Genomic DNA, 18,688 nt, shown 5'->3' with positions numbered 1-18,688 from the left:
CCTGGATGTCATCCTGGAGGCCCTGTGTCCACACCACTTCTTGTATCCCTCCATGACAGCCCGGTGACACTCACCAGGCTGGGAGCTCCCTGGGGAGGGCTCAACCCCAAAGCAGTGGGGGAGAAATGATGAGACAGGAAAAGGTGAGAGAAGAGGGTTAGGGAGGAGTGGGCAGGGCCTCTGGGGTTTAAACCCCACCCCCCACCCCCCACCCCCACCCCCCACCCCGAGCCCAGACCCCACCTTTTAAGCACTGCTGGCTGCCCAGACCCCACCCCCCTTCCACCACTCTGGGATATCCACGCAAACACAACTGGCCTCTCCCCTGAAGAAAGCCTGTTGCTGCCCTGTGCCAGGCAAGGAAGCCAATGGCCACAGACCCCACTGGCAGAGGACTCAGGGCTGCAGGTGACCCTGGCGCCTCAAGGCTCTGGATGCAGCCAATACACACAGCGCAGACTCAAGCGATTACTTCCCAGCTTTATTCTCATGTCCAGCTAAGGCTCAGACATAGGCCCAGGTCAAGGTCCCTGGACAACGGTCCTTAGCTCCCGCCTAGATCGGGTAGGGGGCTCTCTTGTCCACTCCCGCCTGCTTCCTTCATCTGGGGGGTCCCCCAGAAACCTCCTCCTCAGCGAAGGCCGCATGGCAAAGCCAGAGCCCTGGGAAGGAGCTGCTCGTGGGGGCCCGCTATCCCCCCTGCTCACATGCTTATCCCTACTCCATCTCAGGGCCCCCGTGCCGGCCATGGAGGACCCAGGGGCCCAGGCCTCCTTGTCCAAGGACCTGCCCCGGAGGCTCTGGCTCCCCAAATTCTTGGGCTGCCTGGGGCCCCCACTAGGACTCCAGCGGCGAGAAGACTGCACTGCCAAACTCCCAGTCCTTGCGGTGTCACTGGCTGAGGGAAGGGGAGAGAGGATGTTTCTCCGGTTCCTGCACCTCGAGGCCTGGAGGGAAAGGCTCAGCTCAGGCCCACTCCCTCGGGGGACTCTCAGCATTGGACGTGGTCCACAGGGCCCTACATCTCCTGCCCACCCTCCACCCCTCTAACCTGCTCTCAGGTATCCCCCTCTCATCCCAGCTGCACCAGCCACCTTGCCAGGCCTCCAAAATGCCAGGCCTTTGCTTCCGCTGTTCCCTCTGCCTGGAATGCTGTTCCCCAGATATGTCAACACAACCAACTCTCACCTCCCAGTCTTTGCTCCAATTTCACCTCCCCTCTGCAGTCTACCTTGAGCACCCCCAATTAAAACTACAACCCACCCACCCAGTGCTTCTGACCTCCCTCACCCTACTTTCCTTTTTCCCCAGAACATTACCACCTCCTAATATTCCAGGAGGTCTGAGCTGCGATGTGCTTGAGTGTAAAATACCAGTGGACTTGAAAGACTTCATATGAAAAATAATGTATCTTAATGATTTTTTACATTGACTACATGTTAAAATGCTAATAATTCAGGCTTATTGAGTTAAATAAAATGTTATCAAAATTAAGTTTACCTGTCTTTTTTTACTTTTTCTGATGGGACTACCGGAAAATTTTAAATTATACCTGCAACTCACATCATATTTCTACTGGGCTATTGTAGATCATTATTATTTTTGTGCATATTGTTTACTGTTTGCCTCCTACACCAGAATGTTCCCCATGTATCCCCTGCTAGACATCACCTGGCACTTAGTAAAGGCTCATTGTCCAGCGAGTGAAAGGATGAATGAGCGCCGCAAGGGCCACACACAGGGCAAACACCCGACTCACCCTCGTGGCTGGTGTCTGCTTCATGTTCCGCCAGGGTCTCAACGGAGCCGTCCCATCCCACGCCAGGGCCTGGAGGGACACAAGGCAGCTACTGGGCCACAGGGACCAGGAAAGAGGCAGGCAGGGCTTGTGGGAAGACAGGAGACAGAAAGGAAACTTCCTCTCCCAAGGAGCTGGTGGGTCCACAGGGAGCTGGGGCTAATGGAAGCAGAGACCCTTGTCCCTTACCTTTGCCATGGGAGCTGGGTGCACCCAGGGGGCCCGGACGGCGCTGTCGGAATCGCTGCCGGGGGGTGTCCCCGGGGCTGAATGACTCCGAGCTTCGCCCCACTGGGAATCTGGAGCTGAGTTTCCGCCGCTGCCTGCCCGCCAGAGTCTCATCCCGCAGGGAGAGGGAGCTCTGGGCCCGGCGCATGGGTGCCGGTGAAGGGGACCCTGCAAGAGGCACGGGCATGGAGTATCAGAGTAGTGCAAGGAGGGGCTGAGCAGAGTGGAGGAGCAGCAGGGCAAAGCTGCACAGGGGCAAAGAGAGGAGGTTGCAGAAGTGGGAGGGTCTGGGAGAATGAGGGTGGTGACAGGAGGCTGGACCCTGAGCTGGCTCTGACACTAACTCACTCTGTGACCTTGAGCAAGGCGCTTCCCCTCCCTGGGCCTCGGTTTCCTCGTCTGCTGACTGGAATAAATGACCTCTCACTAAAGTCCCCTGCTGCTCCAAGGTCCTAGGCACCACTGTGGATGGGTAGGACTGGGTGGGTGGCGGCACAGGCAGGAGGGAGGTGCCAGATGAGAGGGACACAGCGGGGATGCAGAGCAAAGCACCACTGAAAGCATCTGGGGGGCGGGGAGCAGTAGGGAAGGTCATCGGGGAACATGTATGAGCCACACAGGAAGGAAGAGACCAGAGACGTTAGGGTGGGGAATAAAGGACATGGGGTAGGGACCATCCCGGTCACCTGGCCCCCAGACCCACCTGTCCCATCCGCCTCCCTGCCCTCGGAGAGCTCCATCTCTGGGGGGCCCCCCAGGCTCTCGGTGCTGCCAGCCCCAACGGCCCACAGGCGTGGCCCCCCATGGAGGCCCCCCTCCCGCCGGGGTCGCATCAGCCTCTTCACCTTGTCTGCCAGCCAGCTGCCCTTCCTGGGAGCAAGAGGGCACAAGAGGGAGTAAGGCCACAGAGGAAGGGGACAAGAGGGCCATGTTGGGGATGCGAAGGCCAGGGAAAAACCCTCACTGGGCCTGGACCTGAGTTGGGCCAGAGGGAGGACCCCAGCCTAAGGGGTGAAGGAGCCACTCACTTGGTCCGGGGCAGGGGCCCAGGCTCCAGCACGCGGTACTGGTCCATGATCTTCTCCACCAGCTTCTGCTTCTCACGGCGCAGGGCGTTGAGCTGGTCCCTGAGGGATGGAGAGAATGGGAGGGACCAGGCAGCATGAGGCCTGGGCAGGAGCAAGGCTTGGGTTTAAGCAGGTACAGCCCTGCCAGTTGCTAGCACACTGACTCACTCCTGTGTGGGGTGACAAACTGCCACTGCCCCAAACCCCTGGGGGTCAGCCCCAGCCCTTTTCCCAGGACCCCCCAGGGCATCTCCCCTAAACAACCAAAGGGCTCTCCGGGACCGGCTCCAGCTCCCGCAGCCTGCTCACAGGTACTCTCGCTGCTCGCGGTGCAGGTGGTCCCGGCTCTCGAGGCTGCGCTCCAGGAGCTCCCGGTTCTCCCGGCTCAGGGCCTGCACCTCGGCCAGCAGCTGCCGGTTCTCCTCTTCCTGGGCGCTCCGCAGCTCTGTCAAGAGCTGTAGGGGGCAAGCGGCAGGACAGGAGGGCCTGATGGGGCTCAGGGTGGCAACTTCCACGCCCTTCCCCTTGTCCTCGTTCCCAGCCCCCTCCAACCCCACTAGGGCCACCCCAACCCTCACACCCCACACCTCGCACTGCGTGGTCAGCCGGCAGGCACTCAGGTCCAGCTGCTGGTTGGACTCGCGCAGCTGCTGGCTCTGCATCTCCAGCTGTGCCCGCTCCAGCTCCAGTCGCGCCAGCCGGCCCCGCAGCTCCCCACGTTCACCCTGCAGCTCACCCCGCTCCCGGGACACCTCTGCCAGCAGCTTCTGAGCCCTGTGGAGGCAAGGACAGCTGCTCTCTGAGGGAACTCACCCCCCAGCCTCCTCATGAGGATTCGAGGAGCTGTGTTAGGTAGAAGCAAAGCAGGACCCCACAGGGACAGTGAGTCACCACCAACTCACTTCAGAGAGGGAAACACTGAGAACTGGCTCAAGAGGGGCCGGGCTGCGCCAGGGCTGGTACCTGTCGTGCTCGCTCTGTAGCCTCCGCAGCTCCTCCTCCAGGTCCCGCTGCCGATGTCCATCTTGCATCAGGCGCTCACGCTCTGCCAGCAGAGCCAACTCCTGCGCCTCCACGTTGGCCTTCTGGGCCTGCAGCTGCTCGTGCCTGGGATGGACAAGGGCTGAGAGGGCTGCAGGGACCTGGGGTCAGGGCAAGCAGGCAGCTGGACTGCCTGAGCCTGGAGGTCTGCCATCTCCTAAGCACAGGCCGCGGCAAAGCCACCGGGCAGAATGCACCAGGCGCTCACCACTCCCAGTGAGGGCACAGCAGTGGAGGTGGGGCCCTAGGTGGTGCTTCCCTCAGGGAGAGAGGAGCTGGGTGTTTGGGGGAGACTCACCGGCCCTGCAGCTCTCGGTGGGCAAGCTCCAGTGACCGCATGTTGGCCTTGAGGTCTCGGTGCCGGGCCAGCAGCCCCTCTAGCTCAGCCTCCTGCCGCCGCTGTAGCTGGGCCAGGGCCTCATGGTCCCGCAGCAGGGCCTGCTGCTGCCCGCGGGTTTCCTCCTGGGACCGACGCGCTGCCCGCACCTCCTCCTCCAACACCCCCAGCTTCCTGTGCAGCTCCTGGCCCTGCATCTCCAGCACAGACTTATCGGCCTAGGGCAGAGGAGGGAGCAGGGGTCACGGGGTGGAACCCCCGGCCAGAAGGGGAGTAAGGGAAAGGGCAGGGCAGAGGACAGGGAGTGAAAGCTGTGAGGAGGCAGAGGGCTGGGGTAGGGGCAGAATGGAGCCAGAGGCAGAGGCAAATGGGCAAGGGGAGAGGAGAGGCTCGTGGCCTGTGCCAGGCCATGGAAGGGAGGGCAAGAGGCACAAGGCAGAGATGTGACAGATGGGGCTGGGGTGGGCCTGGAAAGTGGTAGGAACTAATGGTTGGCTGCGGAGAAGAGGGCTGGAGACCGAGAAACATGGACACAGGTGTGGGGGTGGGAAGCAGGTAGAACAGGGAAGTGGAAGTGGGCAGGGGTAAGAAGGAGGGGTGCAGAACAAGGTGGCTGGGGTCAGGGGCACAGGCACATGTGACTAGGGAACAGGGAGAGACAGCTGGCTGGGAGCTGAGGCAGGGAAAAGGGGCAGGAAGCAATATAAGGGCAGGGGGTAGTGGTAAGTGGGCAAGGATTGGGTGGGGGACAGGGCACCCAGCCGCCACCTACCTGCAGGCGACTGCTGTGCTCCTGTGCCTGCTGACTCTGCAGCAGCAGCTCCTGGGCACGCCCCTGCAGGCTTCCCAGCTGCCCCTCCAAGAGCTGCAGCTGCCCTTGCAGAGCTGCCTTCTCAGCCACCAGTGTTGCATTCTGCTCAGCAGGGAGGGGAGTTAGTGGCCAGGCCACTTTCCCCCCACAACCTCTGTGCCCACCACCGTTTACCACTCACACTGCGCTCCACCTCAATGAGCCGCCCGTCCTGGGCCTCCATGATCTTGGGCTCAGTGTGCTCCTTGGGCTCCAGCCCCACAGGGCCCTGGCGCAGCTGCAAGGAGAGGCCCTGGGAGGTCACGCAGGGAAGCAGCAGTGCTTGGGAGATGGCACAGGGACCTGAACAGTGGACCCTTACCCCACAACCCTGCACTCCTGGCTCCCGCAGCTCCATCACTCTTCATTCTGCCCTTGTCGCCTTCTCTTGGTTGCAGCAGGTGACTTGGCCCTGCTGTTCCTCCTGTACATCCTACTCTTCCCCTGGGTCCCAGTTGCAACATCACTTTCTCCAGAAAGCCTCCCCTGACCAACTGCACAGTTGCCAACGAAGCAGTCTGCTGGGTGCCCACTGGCCCCTGGCACTATGTGATGGTCGCCTGTTTTCTTGCCTCTGTCCCTGAGTATGGCAGCTTGGTACTGGGTTCCATCACACCCCAGTGCTGAGCACTGAGCCCATATGCTACAGGGGCATCATAAATAACGACTGACTTATGACAATGACAACAATAATTGAGCTCACTAGGAGGGGTGGGGGTCCCAAGCAAGAAAGACATAGCAGTCACCTCAAAACAAAGCCATCAGGTTCTGTCCATTTAAGAAATTAGGTGACAAGGCCCCCAGAAGACCACCCAGTATCGGCAGAGTCAGCCTCACTCTCGGTACAGTGCCCCTTCCAATAGGCCCCAAAAGGAGTTACAAGGTGAGCAACTGGCCAAGAATTGAGGAACAAGACCAGAGGGGGCATTGGAGGGATGGGAGCCCATGCACCCTTGCACATCTGCATGGAAAATGGAGGGAGAGAGGGGATGAGCCCCCCCTCTCCTGCTCCCAGGGCCTAAGCCTCACCTGTAACAGCTCCTCTTCTAGCTGCAGGGCCCTTGTCTTGAGCTTCATCAGCGCCTCCTCCTTGCTGGTGGCCATAGCCTGCAGCTCAGTTGTCATCCGCTGCTCCAGGCTCTGGTACCTGCAAGAAGGAGCCTTGGCATCTACCCCTCCTCAGGTCTCTGCCTGACACTCTCTGGCCCTCAGGCAACGCCCCCACCTCTGGTGCTGAAACTCTTGCTCCCGCAGAAATTCCTGGCGCTCCAGAGTCGCCTGCTCCAACTCATTCTGTAGACGCTCCAGCCGGGCCCCCAGCTCCTGGCCCCGCACCACAGCCTTCTCTAGCTCCTAAGGGTAGACAGAGCAGGCTCAGGGCCAGAAGAACAGACCATCACCATCACGCAGGGGAGGGACAGAGACAGATGCCTGAGAGTCAGGAGACCTGGTTTTCTGTCCTTGCTCTGTCACCCTAGACAAACATCTGTAACTCTTTGGGCCTCCTCTCTCAGATCTGTAAAATGGGAGCAAAGCCTGGTCACCGGACAGAGTGGGTATGAAAGAACTGGGGATTGTAAGCCTGGCAGGAGTCAGAGTCACCTCTCTGAGTCCATGGTTCCTGATGTGCCTAGTGACAGCTGGACGTGCCCTACGTGCTGGGGCCACACTAGCCATGTAAAGGAAAGAGGGGCTCAGCGGAAGCAGGTCTGGAGAGCGCTCTCAGCCACAGGGAGGCCACAGAAGACAGGAACTTGGTGAACACCAGGCCTAACCACAGTGGGGACTGGGGGTGGAGGGGACAGAGATGCTAGGGCCCAGCGGCCTCTGGCAGTTGGACCACACCATTGCAGAATGGCGCAGGAGGCCCAATTTAAGGTGTGGGCCCCCAGAGGGAGGTAAACCAAACAATTCTGAGGTGTGGGGGGCCCTGGCAGGATAAAACCACAGGGAAGGGCCAACTCCGGCCAAGCAGCTTGTCAAATCCTCCCTCTGGAAACCAATTCTACAGGCTTTGCTCTGATTTTCCTGGCTTAGCAACCCCCCACCCTTCAGATCTCCCCCCAAGATCAATGAACTTCCAGACACCCGTGCCCACTGCCTCTCACTGAAAACTACAAGTCCCATGATGCCCTGCTGCTGGCAGGCAAGGGCTGAGGGTAAGAAGAGTGATGCAATGAAGGAGACCAGAACTGGGCCCAGAACCCTGCCCTGCCCTCCTCCAGGCCCTGACCACAGCCATCGGTGCTCCCTCCCTGCACCTCCTGCCCTCCATCCAGCTCAGGAGGCCCATGTGGACAACTTCCTTGGCCTCAGGTTCCCTGATCTCTCCCCCTGGCTGGTCACCTCCCCCTGCGCCACAGCCACTTGTCACCAGGAAGTACTCTGACCAGGAAATCTCACAAAGTTGCCCACATTGTCCTCAGCCTCTTTCACCCACTCAGTCCTCAGAGCTGGCCCTTTGAGCAGCCAGCCCAGCCTCGCCTTCACCGCCCACCTGCTGGCATCTCCTCTCCACAGCTGCCCCAAGCTCTCTCCATTCGTTATCCCACAGCAGCCTGGGAGGCAGGTCGTTTTTATTCCAGTTTTACAGGTGAGTAAACCAAGACTCAGAGAGGTTAAGTAATTTGCCACAAGCCACACAGGTGATAAGTAGGGGATTCGGGCTATAACCCAGGTCTGCCCAACAGCATCTGTTACATCCTACCCAGTGGACCCCAGAGACAGCCTCTCAGTTTTACCCTCTTACCCGAACCCCCAATTGCCACATTCCCCAGGCCCGTCATGCATAATGCCCAACCCTGGGTCAACCTAACAGTGTGGTCCCCACTCCTCTGTACTGGATGAGGTCTCAGAGCCAATTAGCCCTCCTTTCTGAACCTCGGTGTCCTCGTCAGTACAACAGGGATGAAACCAAACTGCTCAGGCGCAAGATTCAATTCCTGTCTGCGGCACACCCTCCCACAGCACTGGTCCCCGCTGACCCGAACACCCTTTCCATTGCCTCACTGCCTCCTCCCATTCCCCTGAGGGGCCCTTCCACACACAGCCCTGACCACTCCACTCCAGTGGCTCCCACTGCCTTCACGAAAAAAGCCACAACTCCTTTCCGTGGAAGGAAGATGAAGCCCTGTCCAACAGGAACCCTGCTAAATGAATTCTCACCTCCCTCCACTCCCCACTTCACGCTCCACCCATACAAACTCCCACCTGAACCTCCTCCATGCTCATTGCCATTCTCACCCCTCCTCCAGGAAGCCTTCCCTCATGTGTCCCAGCCTTGAGTCCTACATGCTTCCTGAACCCCCACGGCTCCCTGCACAGTCCTGTTTCCACCCCAGACTGGGAGCACTTCTCCGAGTCTGGGCATGCTGGCTGCCTGGTACAGGGCCTAGTGCCAAGGAGACACCCACAAACATACCGGAATGAATGAATAAAGGTGTTTCCCGGCCTCCTCTCTCTTCCATCTCCTCTCTCAGTCAAGCCAGACTCACCTGCCACCTGAACCATAAGGCACTGCCTCCTAATTGTTCCAGGCCCCTGCACACCAAAGTGACCCTCCTCAAACCCAGACTCACACAGGTCACCATACCCCTGGGTGGCTCTCCCTGACTGAGGATGGAATACGAACACCTGAAAAGCTAGCCCAACACACCTCTCGGGCCCCTATCCCCCCCCTTCCTCTTGGGCTCCTAAAAATCTTTGATACCTTCAAGTCTTTGCACAGGCTGTTCCCTTGGGATGAAATGCCCTTCCCCATCTGGTGAAATCTTGACCATTCCCCAGAACCCTCCCCAAAGCCTCCTTGCCCCAACTCTGTCATCATCAGCTCCCTCTCCCGCAGGCTCCCACAATACTTTGCTCTTCATAACCAATGTGTCTCGACCAGCATGAACTAGGCTCTTGCACCACCACCTTCTCTGGTCTTCCAGAAGACCACAGCTACGAAGAGTACCCCCATTTTACAAAAGGAGGCACTGGGGTGCAGGTGAGCGACTGCTGTAGTCAGAGAGCCAGGATTTGCACCCAGGCACTCTGGCTCCCTGCCCACACTCTTATCACCTCCGCAGCCACCCCATCAAAGGTAGGGGACATCTGCTCCTTTCCCAAGCCAGGCATACCTTTGGAAGGCAGGAATGGACCTCGTCTTTTTATCTTCAGTCCCAGCTCGATGCTGGGCTCAGTGGCTGCTGATGGAATGAATAAGCCAAAACTCCAGCCACTGGCCTGGAACCCCATTTCCTGACCCCAAACAAACGTAAGCACCCACATACCTCTTTGAGGGCCTGCCTCTCCCGTCGCTCCCTCTCGGCCTCCTCTACGTGCTGGCGGCTCTCGCTCTCCAGTACTTGCAGCCGCTCCTCTGCGGCCTCAGCCCGGGCCCGGAGCCTGGGTCCCTCGCGCTCCCACTGCCTTCGTTCTCGGCCTGTTGCCGCCAGTGCCTCTGCCAGTGCCTCCCGCTCCCGCGATGCAGCCTCCAGCTCCTGCCTGGCTGCCTCCACGGCCTCCCGCAGTCGGGCCTGCTCCTGGACCTGGGCCTCTGCCTCCCGGTGGGCCTCAGCCTCTGCCCTCCGAGCCTGAGCCAGCTCCTCATACAGGCGAGCAGCCTCCGCTCCTCGGGCCTCCATCCTCCAAGCCTGAACCTCCAGCTCAGCTCGAAGGGCTTCAGCCTCTCTCCTCAGCAGAGCCACCTCCTCTCTGAGAGCCTCCTGCTCTGGGTAACCACTGGTCAAGATGTCCCCTGGGATTGATCCCTCCAATGCCTGGGCCTCAGGAGCCATTTCCGGCTTCTGGGCTGGGTCCCTGATCATCCCCTCCAGCCTCAGTTCCTGCTTTCTGGCCTCCATTTGCTCCTTGGGTAGGTCCAGCCTCTTGCCTGGGAACTCCTGCTCCTCCAACTGCACATAGAGGCTGGGTTTTGTGAGTCCGGGCTTGCTCTCAGGGACCTCCTGTCTTAGGCCCTGGGCCTTGGGCACTGACTCCCCCGTCTCTCCTCCCAACAATAGCTGGGCCTGAATTTTTATCTCAGGACCCTGAGGTGGAGCCACAGAGGCAGAGTTCTGGAGAGGGGCTCCATGGCCAGCCTTCTTCAGGGACTCCTGTGTCTCTACAGCAGGATCTGACTCTTGGGGCATCAAGTCCGAGGTCTGGGGGACCATGGGAGCCGTCTGAAGGGGCCTTTCCATCACTTGAGGGTCTGACTCAGATGTCTGGGGACACTCAACTAACCCCTCCAGGGTGGATTCTGATGCTGGGGAAGCCAAGTCCAAGACCTGGGGGTCTTCATCCCGGGTTTGGCCAACCAAGCCCTGGGGGCCATGGTCTGAGGTCAGGTGAGTCTGGGGAGCCGCAGCCAGCTCTGGAACCACAGAGTCCTCACTCTGCTCCTCCAGCAGGGGGAGCTGAGGGCACATGAGAGGGATGGTCAAGCCCAGAGGAGGCCACCAGGAACAACCTACTAGGATGGTTGGGGAAGGGGACTCACCTGGCCACCTGGCTGCCCCTGTAACACCTGTAGCAGGGCTTGAAGCTCCTGGTTCTCCCGCTCCAGGCTCTGTAGCCGCCTCGCCTCTGCCTCCCTCACTTCATCATGTATCGAGGGGGCCGCTCCTGGCAGGGGTGCTGGGGTGTGTGAGATGAGGTGAGGATCCCTCCCCACCCTTGGTCCTGCCACACTCCCTGGCTCCTCACCTAAACCCCTACACCCCCAGAGACCTGGGGGAAGGGGGGGAAGTCAGAAACCATCCCTACCACAGCTGCAGAAAGACACAGGCAGCCCTCCAGCCCCAGTTCCTCCACTGAGGCACCACTCACCCTCCCCAGGAGAGCCCGGGAGTGGCTCCAGGCTCCGCTGAAGCTCCAGCTCCAGCTCCACGTTCTCCTCTGCCAGCTGGTCCACCTGATGCCGCAGAGAGTCTAGCTCCTGGCCGGGAGGGAAGGGTCAGACAAGCCCTCCCCACCATAACCAGGCCAAGTGTGTGGGCTAGAGGATCACTAAGGAAAACTAGGAGTTGGGGTCATAGGGATCACTAGGGAACCCTGGGGGACCATGGGGGTCACTCTGGCAAGCTCACCGCGTGAGCCTCGCCCAGCCGGGTCCGCAGAAGCAGGTTCTCGCGCTGGGTCTCATGCAGCCGAGCACAACGCTCTTGAGCGGCCTCCAGCTGCTCCTCCAGCAGGGCCTTCGAGGCCTCCAGAGTCCCAGAGAGCGCCCGCTCCTCCTTGGGGGAAGGAGGGTCAGAGAGCCAGTGGTTGGATGCTCCTCTCCTCCCCACCTGACCCCCACACCCATGGGGCTCTCTAGGCCCCACCTCTCCCCTCCTTCACTCAGTCCTCTGCAGGCTCTCTCCAGGTACCACTTCCCTAGCACCTGGCCCCACTCTTCCCCCCAGAAGCTGCCTTCCAAGGTTGCATCCCTCTGGGCCCTATTTATCAGCTCCCCTTGCTAGGGACTCTCTCCAGACACCACCGCCCCTACAGTCCGCCCCGCCCTCCCTCCCAGGGCCTACTCTTACCCTCAACCCCCACCTTTCCCCTCCGTCTGCCCCACCGTCCAGAGGGCCTTTACCCATTTCTCAGAGCCACGGCTGTACCCTCGGTAAAGCCTGAATCTCTCTTCTCCGGGCCCAAATTCGCCCCTCCTCAGGGCCTACCCTCCCCCCGGCAGGCCCCGCCCCAGACCCCTCCCCTCCACAAGCCCCGCCCCCCAGGCCCGGCTCGGCCTCACCTCCAGCTGGCCCTTGCAGGCCTCGGCCGCCTGCAGCCGCTCGCGGCAGCGCCGCAGCTCCTCCTGCAGGCGGGGCAGGCGGCCCGCCCGCTCCCGCAGCGCCTCCGCCTCCTCTCGGTACAGCTCGGCCCGCTTGGCCTGTCCCGACAGCGCCTGGGCCTGGGCCAGATGGAGCGGAGCTGGGACAGGCCAGCCGCAGCCACAGGACTGGGGACGCGAAGGAGCCCGGGCACAGGGAGGCAATGGGACGCGCGAGGTGCGGGGGAAAGGTTAGGAACTACTGCGCTGGTGGGAAGCATCTGAACGCACCTCCTGGCGGAGCCTTCGAATTTCCGCCTCTAGGCCCTGCACCTCCTCCTGGGAGTCTAGCAGCAGCTCGGCCTTCTCCTCCCTGGAGGAAAGAGACGCTGGAGGGGTCTGGGGACCAGCAACCCGCAGCCCTTCCCAGGCCTGGTCCCACCCATACCACGGGGCTGGGCCCCATCTAGCCCTAATCTGCCCTCTCCCTGCTGCGCTCACAGCTCCTGGCGCAGGCGCCGCAACTGGGCCTTGGTGTTGGCCAGCTGCAGGGCCAGGTGGTTGGAGGGGCCCTCCAGGGGAGTCCTAGCAGGAGCCTCGGGCAACAGAGGGGCTGGTTCTCGCTCCAACAGCAGTTCAGCCAGCCGCTGTGGGAGATCAGAGGTCAGGGGTCAGAAGTAAACTATGCCTCCCACATCTTCCCCCAAGCACCACAAGCTGAATTTGGCTCTTGCAGCCCCAAGACCCCCAACCCCACACCTGGGCCTCAGCACCTATCTCCCCCACATATGGGGTCCCTGTGGTCCTCCCATTCCTACATCTGGCCCTCTGTACCCCTGTTGCCCTATACCTGGGCCCCCATATCACGCTCCCGTGCCAGTCTCAGTAATGTCCCCCTCAGGGTCCGGGACAGCATCTCCAGCTCTGGAGGCGCCAGCTCCCCAGGCTCCGGCCCAGCCAGTGCCAGCACTATGCCGGCCCCAGTCTGGGTCACCTGGGTGAGTAGAGAAAGCAGTTCAGCCTAAGAAGTCAGGGGCAGGGTGTCCCCAGATAGTGCCAGTCCAAAGCCATACCTCCTGGATGGCAGCAGCCAGCTCACTCTGGACCTCCAGGCTGAGGCCCTGGATGTGCCGGATGAAGAGTTCCCGGTGCTCACACTGTAGGGGAACAAGTTGGGGAGGCTGGCACAGGAGTGTCCCACCTCTGCAGCCAAAGCTGGACCCTGCCCTTTCCCCTCCCTCTCACCTGCACCGATGCTCCCAGCAACAGCCGAAGGATGCCTTCCAGCTCCTCCATGGCCTCCTCTGCAGGGCACAAGCACAGGGGGTTAACAGGTGGCGGGAGGGTAGACGCAGGAAGGGGTGGTGGGAGAGAGTACCTGAGAAGGGGTCAAACCCCAGTGTCTGGAGGTCAGGGGGTGGTGACAGGATCAGCAGCTGCAGCTCCTCCTGGGGGGGAAGGGGGAGGAGATAATGAGATGGACCTTCCTGCAAAGAGCCCCCAACTCAGCCTCCCCTCCCAAGCCCTCACCTGGTAGAAGTCCCTCAGTCGGCCCCACAGGAGGTTCAGGTTCCGCACCCGATGGGCTGCGGGACTGTCATGGCCCCTGATTATCCGTAGGCCCCCTCGGGAACTAGGAGCACTGTGGACACAGGGGGCATTGGTTGGAAAGGTATCAAGGACCCACCTCCCCTCAACCAGGCTCCGCCCCCAGACCTCAGGCTCTGCCCAGCAGCCTGTCCCACCCCTCCCCTCAGCTCCTAGGCTGGCCCCCATGCCCCTTACATGATGCCCAGCACCCGGAGGAGCAGGGCCCCGTCGCTGAGTCGCAAGAACCTCTTCTCCGAACAGAGGGGCCCCTCTCCCTCCTCCTCTTCCCCCTCTGGCTCCTCCACCTCTCCCACCAGCCCAGCCAGTCCCAGCGCCTGTGGGAAGCAGAGACAGGTCAGCCGGCCCAGGAGAGAGCCCCCCCAGGAGAGTGAACCCTGAGCCCCTTTGACCTGCCCCCTGAGCCCACACGGCCCCCTCCTCACCAAATCCTTGAATGTCTCTGTGCCCACAGGTCTGGACCCCTTTTCCCGCCTCACATTTAAGCCCACCCCCCTCAGACCCCATCTCTGCCCCATCCTCCCCCCACCCCTACACCAGCCCCTCGCCGCTGCTCACTTCCCCTCCCCAACCCCTTCCACCTGCTGCCTCACCCAGGTGGCCAGGCTCCCACCCAGGAAGTCTCTGAGTCTGGGTCCCTTGCCCCCGTCCATGACGGGCCAGGGTGTTGGTCTCGCTGTGGCAGCTACACCTGCCCTGAGAGGAAGAGGAAGTCCCCGGGGGGGATCCCGGGCCCAGCCACAGACACCCTGTACAGCTTCCTCCTTCCGGGTGCAGGCGCCTGTGCACCCCCAGAGCCCTTCCTCTGCCCCCACTTGGCCAAGCTGCATCCTCCCAGCATCTCCTCAGGGACTGAGACTAACAGGCGAAGGTGAGGCCCCCCAGGAGCAAGGCCCACAGCACTCATGGCTGGATGGCAATGGCAGGTGAGTTCTCCCCTCTCTGGGCCTCTGTTTCCCAACTTGAAACCTGAGAGGGTGACCTCAGCCTTGCACCTTCCAGAGCCTCTGAGGGGCCTCCCAGCCTTATGGGGTGAGTCTGGGTGCCCACACCTGTGTCTTCTCATCTGCTGGCTTCCCTTCCTTTTGATGTTTCTCCAAGTTACCCAAACTGTCGCCCAGCCTGCGAAGCCTGGCTCAGAGGCCGCCTCCCCCAGCAAGCCCCCTCTGAAGCCCACCCCCATATTCTATGCACACTGGACTGAGACAGGATGTCTGGACCATGGGCAAGTGACCTCATAGGCCTCAGTTTCCGTTTGTAAAATAAGTGTGTGGGACTTCTGAGGGGAGCGGTTCAGTGCAGAGGCCAGCAGCATTTGTCTCTTAGACAAAAGGGCCAGAACCTCTCCATTCCGCCACTGCTCGCTACAGGCCTCACTCTTTCATTCGCCAGTGCTGGGGAGAGAGCTACCCCCAAATCACACACACTCAAAGTGTAACATTGCAGCGATACTAGGGGCATAGATGGGGAAGGGATTTGACTTCGGGAAAGGCATCCAGAGGGGGCTCAAAAAAATTAAAATAAATAAACAAAAAAAATTAAATTAAATGTTTTTTTAAAGTGGAGCCCTGGTCAATGTGGCTCAGTTGGTTGAGCGTCAGCCCATGCACTAAAAGGTCACTGGTTCGAGTCCTGGTCAGGGCACAGACCCAGGTTGTGGGTTCTATCCCTGGTTAGGGTGCACGCAGGAGGCAACCAATTGATGTTTCTCTCTCACATCAATGTTTCTCTCTCTCTCCCTCTCCCTTCTTCTCTCTCTTAAAATCAATAAAAACTTTTTTTTTTTAAATAGTGGAGCTGAGATCAGTGATGACTGGGTTAACTGGGCAAAGTGGGGAGTGAGGAAGGGCATTCCAGGCAGCGGGAACAGTGTACAGTGGCTCTGTGGCAGCTGGAAATATGGCCGGTATAAAGTTTAGAAATTATTCATGTTTTGCCCATTCCAAGACTTTATTTCTCATATTTATCTCTGAAGTCAGGTTACATGTAGGGTTGCTGTCTGGCTGGCAGCAGACCTGCACGTGCCCACCCTTCCGAAGCATTTAACTCTGCAGAAAGGGCGTCAGCAGCTTGGGGAGAAACCCAGAGGCAAGGGCAGAACACTCTTTTAACCCCAGAACCCAAGTGGTAGGAGCCCTCGGGGAGGACAGCCAGCCTTGTCAGTAACACTTCCAAAGCAGAAGCCGATTGCAAAGCTGATCTAAGAGCTGACCAGAGACCGATCTAAGAGCTGTACGCTGGTCTCATGGATTGCTGGAAGGGGAGCTGGTCCCCAACACTCAAGGTCTCCCAGGAGGAGGTGGTGTGAAACACAGACATCGCATCTCTGTCAGACTCTAAATGTGAAAAAATTTTCCGAACACTGTAAACAATTTATTTTGCTTCTGTTTTCCTTTTTATGTGTGCATCAGAATTTTATATGATGAGAATCTACATTTAAGTCAAAAAGAGCTCCTTCGGGACTTATAAAATAAAGATTCTAGTGATGAAAGAGCCTTGGGACATAGTTAACTGACAGTGTTCTTTTTTTCCTTAGTGGCTTCTTTTACAACCGATGACATCTTAGGTTTGATAAAATATGGGGTCATAAGAACAATCGTGGCACGCACATGGTAGCCAGTCATGGTTACCAGCGCTTTACACTTCTGAATTCATTTGCTCCAGACGAGTTTATGAAATAAGGACTGTGGATTATCTCCAATTTACAGAGGAGGAAACGGAGACTCGGAGAGGTGATAACTTCCTCAAAGCCACACGGCTATTGAGTAGTAGAACCAACTGAAGGAAGGCAGTGGGGCCACAGTGCAAAGTTGCTCGTGACCAAGGTGAGCTGGTCTGACCAGGCAATGGGAAGCCATGCAGGGCTGTCAGCAGAAGTGTTGTTTAACCCCCCTGGCCCCAGTGCATCTGAAATGAGGGTAATCCTCTCAGAGAATTATGAGGGTTCCATGAGCTGGTGCCTGGCTCAAGCCTTCATTAAATGGTCCCTGGGTTGGTGATTATCTTTACTAGTAATAATATCAAGGGTCTGTCCCAATTGGACCCCCTGTGAATTTTACTTCTGTCTGTATCCCCCAAGGATTCCCACCCAAGAAGTCTTCTGGAGCACCTGCTGGGGTTAGCCAAGCGTCAGAGCTGGGCCTCATCTCCTGCAGGGCAAGGGCCCCATCACATCTCCAGGTCACAGCCTTCCTTGGCCTCAGAGGCAGGGGCCGTGTCACAATTGCTCTCACATCTGTCACTTCAGACATGCCTGGCTGCACCTCAGTCTGGTTCTCAGACTTGGTTCAGCTGAGTCAGGCAGAGGGAGGCTGGGGTGGAGGGTGGCGTGGAGGGTGCAGAGGGGCTCCCTCATCCCCTGACACAGGGATCCTGGGATTTCCAGGCTCGATTAGCTGCTGAGGGATGTTCATCAGAGGCTGGCAGTGGTCCCCTTCCTTTGGATAAATTTTTCCTTAGAAGAATTTTTCAGATACATGATCAAAAATGTCAAGAGTGGCCCAGCTACTGTGGCTCAGTGGCTGAGCATCAACATATGATCCAGGAGATTGCCGTTTGATTCCTGGTGGGGAACATGCAGGAGGCAGCCAATCAAAGGCTCTCCTATCATTGATGTTTTTCTCTCTCTCCCCCGCTCCTTTCTTCTCTCTGAAATCAATAAAAACCTATTTTAAAAAATTATAAATGTCTTTTAAAAATGTCGAGTGCATAAATGTATAGGAAAAAAAAAATCAAGTCTTCCCCTCATCACTCCCAATTCCCAGTCCTCGACCCCCCTTAGCATTTTCTGGGTCCTTCTGAGATGCAGCTGCCCAAGTCCATCTACCATAGATGGTTGCAACCACACCCACAGCGCTGCATCTCCTTGTTTGCAATATATTTTGCAGCCTGCTTCGTTTCTGTTCGGGACCATCGGCCTTGTCCTTAATGGCTGCGTGGCACTCTACTATGCTGCTGTCCCGGCATGTAAACGCTCGTGTTGACAAATATTGTACATATTTGCATCTTTTGCTATTATTACCGTGCCATAGTAACTGCCCTTCTCAGATAGCTTTTTCTGGCAGTTGTTTTTTTTTTAATGTTTTTATTGATTTCAGAGAGAAGAAGGGAGAAGGAGAGAGAGCGAGAAACATCAATGATGAAAGAAAATCATTGATCAGTTGCCTCTTGCACACCCCCTACCGAGGATCAAGCCTGCAACCCGGGCATGTGCCCTGACCTGGAATCTAACTGTGACCCCCCCAGGTTCACGGGTTGACGCTCAACCACTGAACCACACGGGTCGGACTCTGGCAGTTTTTAAGGGAGCTCAGTGCCCACTGCTGATGGCATGAGGACCCAGGAAGTGGGTGAGAGTCGGAGAAAGACAGCAGAGAAATGGACAACACAGTCAACTGCTGCTGTCTCCCTGCAGTCTCCTCCCACAGGGGCCCAGCTTCCCTTCTCCACGGGGGGGGGGGGGGGGGGGGGCTCTATCTCCCAGTTCCCTTCTGGTTTGGAGTTCTCTGGAGAGCCCTGGTCCAACCTCAAGGCCAGAACAGGAGGGCTCTGGGACGGGGAGGAACAGTTCAAGGAGGCCAAGGTAGGTGGTGGCCAGGTCCAGCCAGAGTCCTGAACCGAGGGCTGAGTCAAAGAGAGGCTTTTTCTCTCCGTCTGCGGCAGGCCCAGAGCCCTGTCTGGCACCCCAGCAGCCTGGAGGCCAAGCTCCCTAACCAGGTGGTGCAGGGTCGCAGGCTCAAGAACTAAAAAACAGCCTCCAGGGCCTTCTGGGCTCCTGGACCTCCTGTCTTGAGTCTGAGGGACTCCCTCCCCCACCAGCCAAGTTTCTGAGACGGGACAAGGTAGAAGGAGGCAGTGGAAGCCAACGCCAGGGAGGGTGGGGCTCAGGGCCATGTGCCCAGTGCCAGGCCAGGTGCCCAGGGACTCAGGTGCAGCCCGCAAGAACTGGGCCCTGGTAGCTGAAAAGATCCCAGCCCCCACTACCTGACACTTGGCCAGCTCTACCTTCCTGCTC

General features: G+C 58.9%; 1 protein-coding gene across 1 annotated transcript; it reads right to left on the bottom strand.

Annotated features, from left to right (window-relative positions):
* Positions 1–454: 454 nt before the first annotated feature.
* CCDC88B (coiled-coil domain containing 88B) lies at positions 455–14,337 on the bottom strand. Its single transcript, XM_081153588.1, has 27 exons — positions 14,268–14,337; positions 13,852–13,991; positions 13,597–13,708; positions 13,445–13,514; positions 13,312–13,370; positions 13,140–13,223; positions 12,917–13,060; positions 12,568–12,713; positions 12,358–12,439; positions 12,049–12,207; positions 11,396–11,542; positions 11,136–11,244; positions 10,807–10,943; positions 9,596–10,723; positions 6,547–6,674; positions 6,351–6,468; positions 5,464–5,559; positions 5,244–5,384; positions 4,433–4,689; positions 4,057–4,200; positions 3,681–3,867; positions 3,403–3,548; positions 3,055–3,153; positions 2,730–2,896; positions 1,988–2,194; positions 1,760–1,828; positions 455–947 (listed from the first exon to the last, which is right to left on the bottom strand). The coding sequence occupies exons 1-27, from the start codon at positions 14,325–14,327 to the stop codon at positions 892–894; spliced, it is 4,392 nt and encodes a 1,463-aa protein (XP_081009714.1). The 5' UTR covers positions 14,328–14,337; the 3' UTR covers positions 455–891.
* Positions 14,338–18,688: the final 4,351 nt, after the last annotated feature.

Source organism: Miniopterus schreibersii (assembly GCF_964146895.1).
Source record: "Miniopterus schreibersii genome assembly, chromosome: 12".
In the NCBI taxonomy this organism is placed as follows: domain Eukaryota; kingdom Metazoa; phylum Chordata; class Mammalia; order Chiroptera; family Miniopteridae; genus Miniopterus; species Miniopterus schreibersii.
The sequence above is the reverse complement of the archived record's forward strand: the minus strand, read 5'-3'. Positions and strand labels throughout refer to the sequence as shown.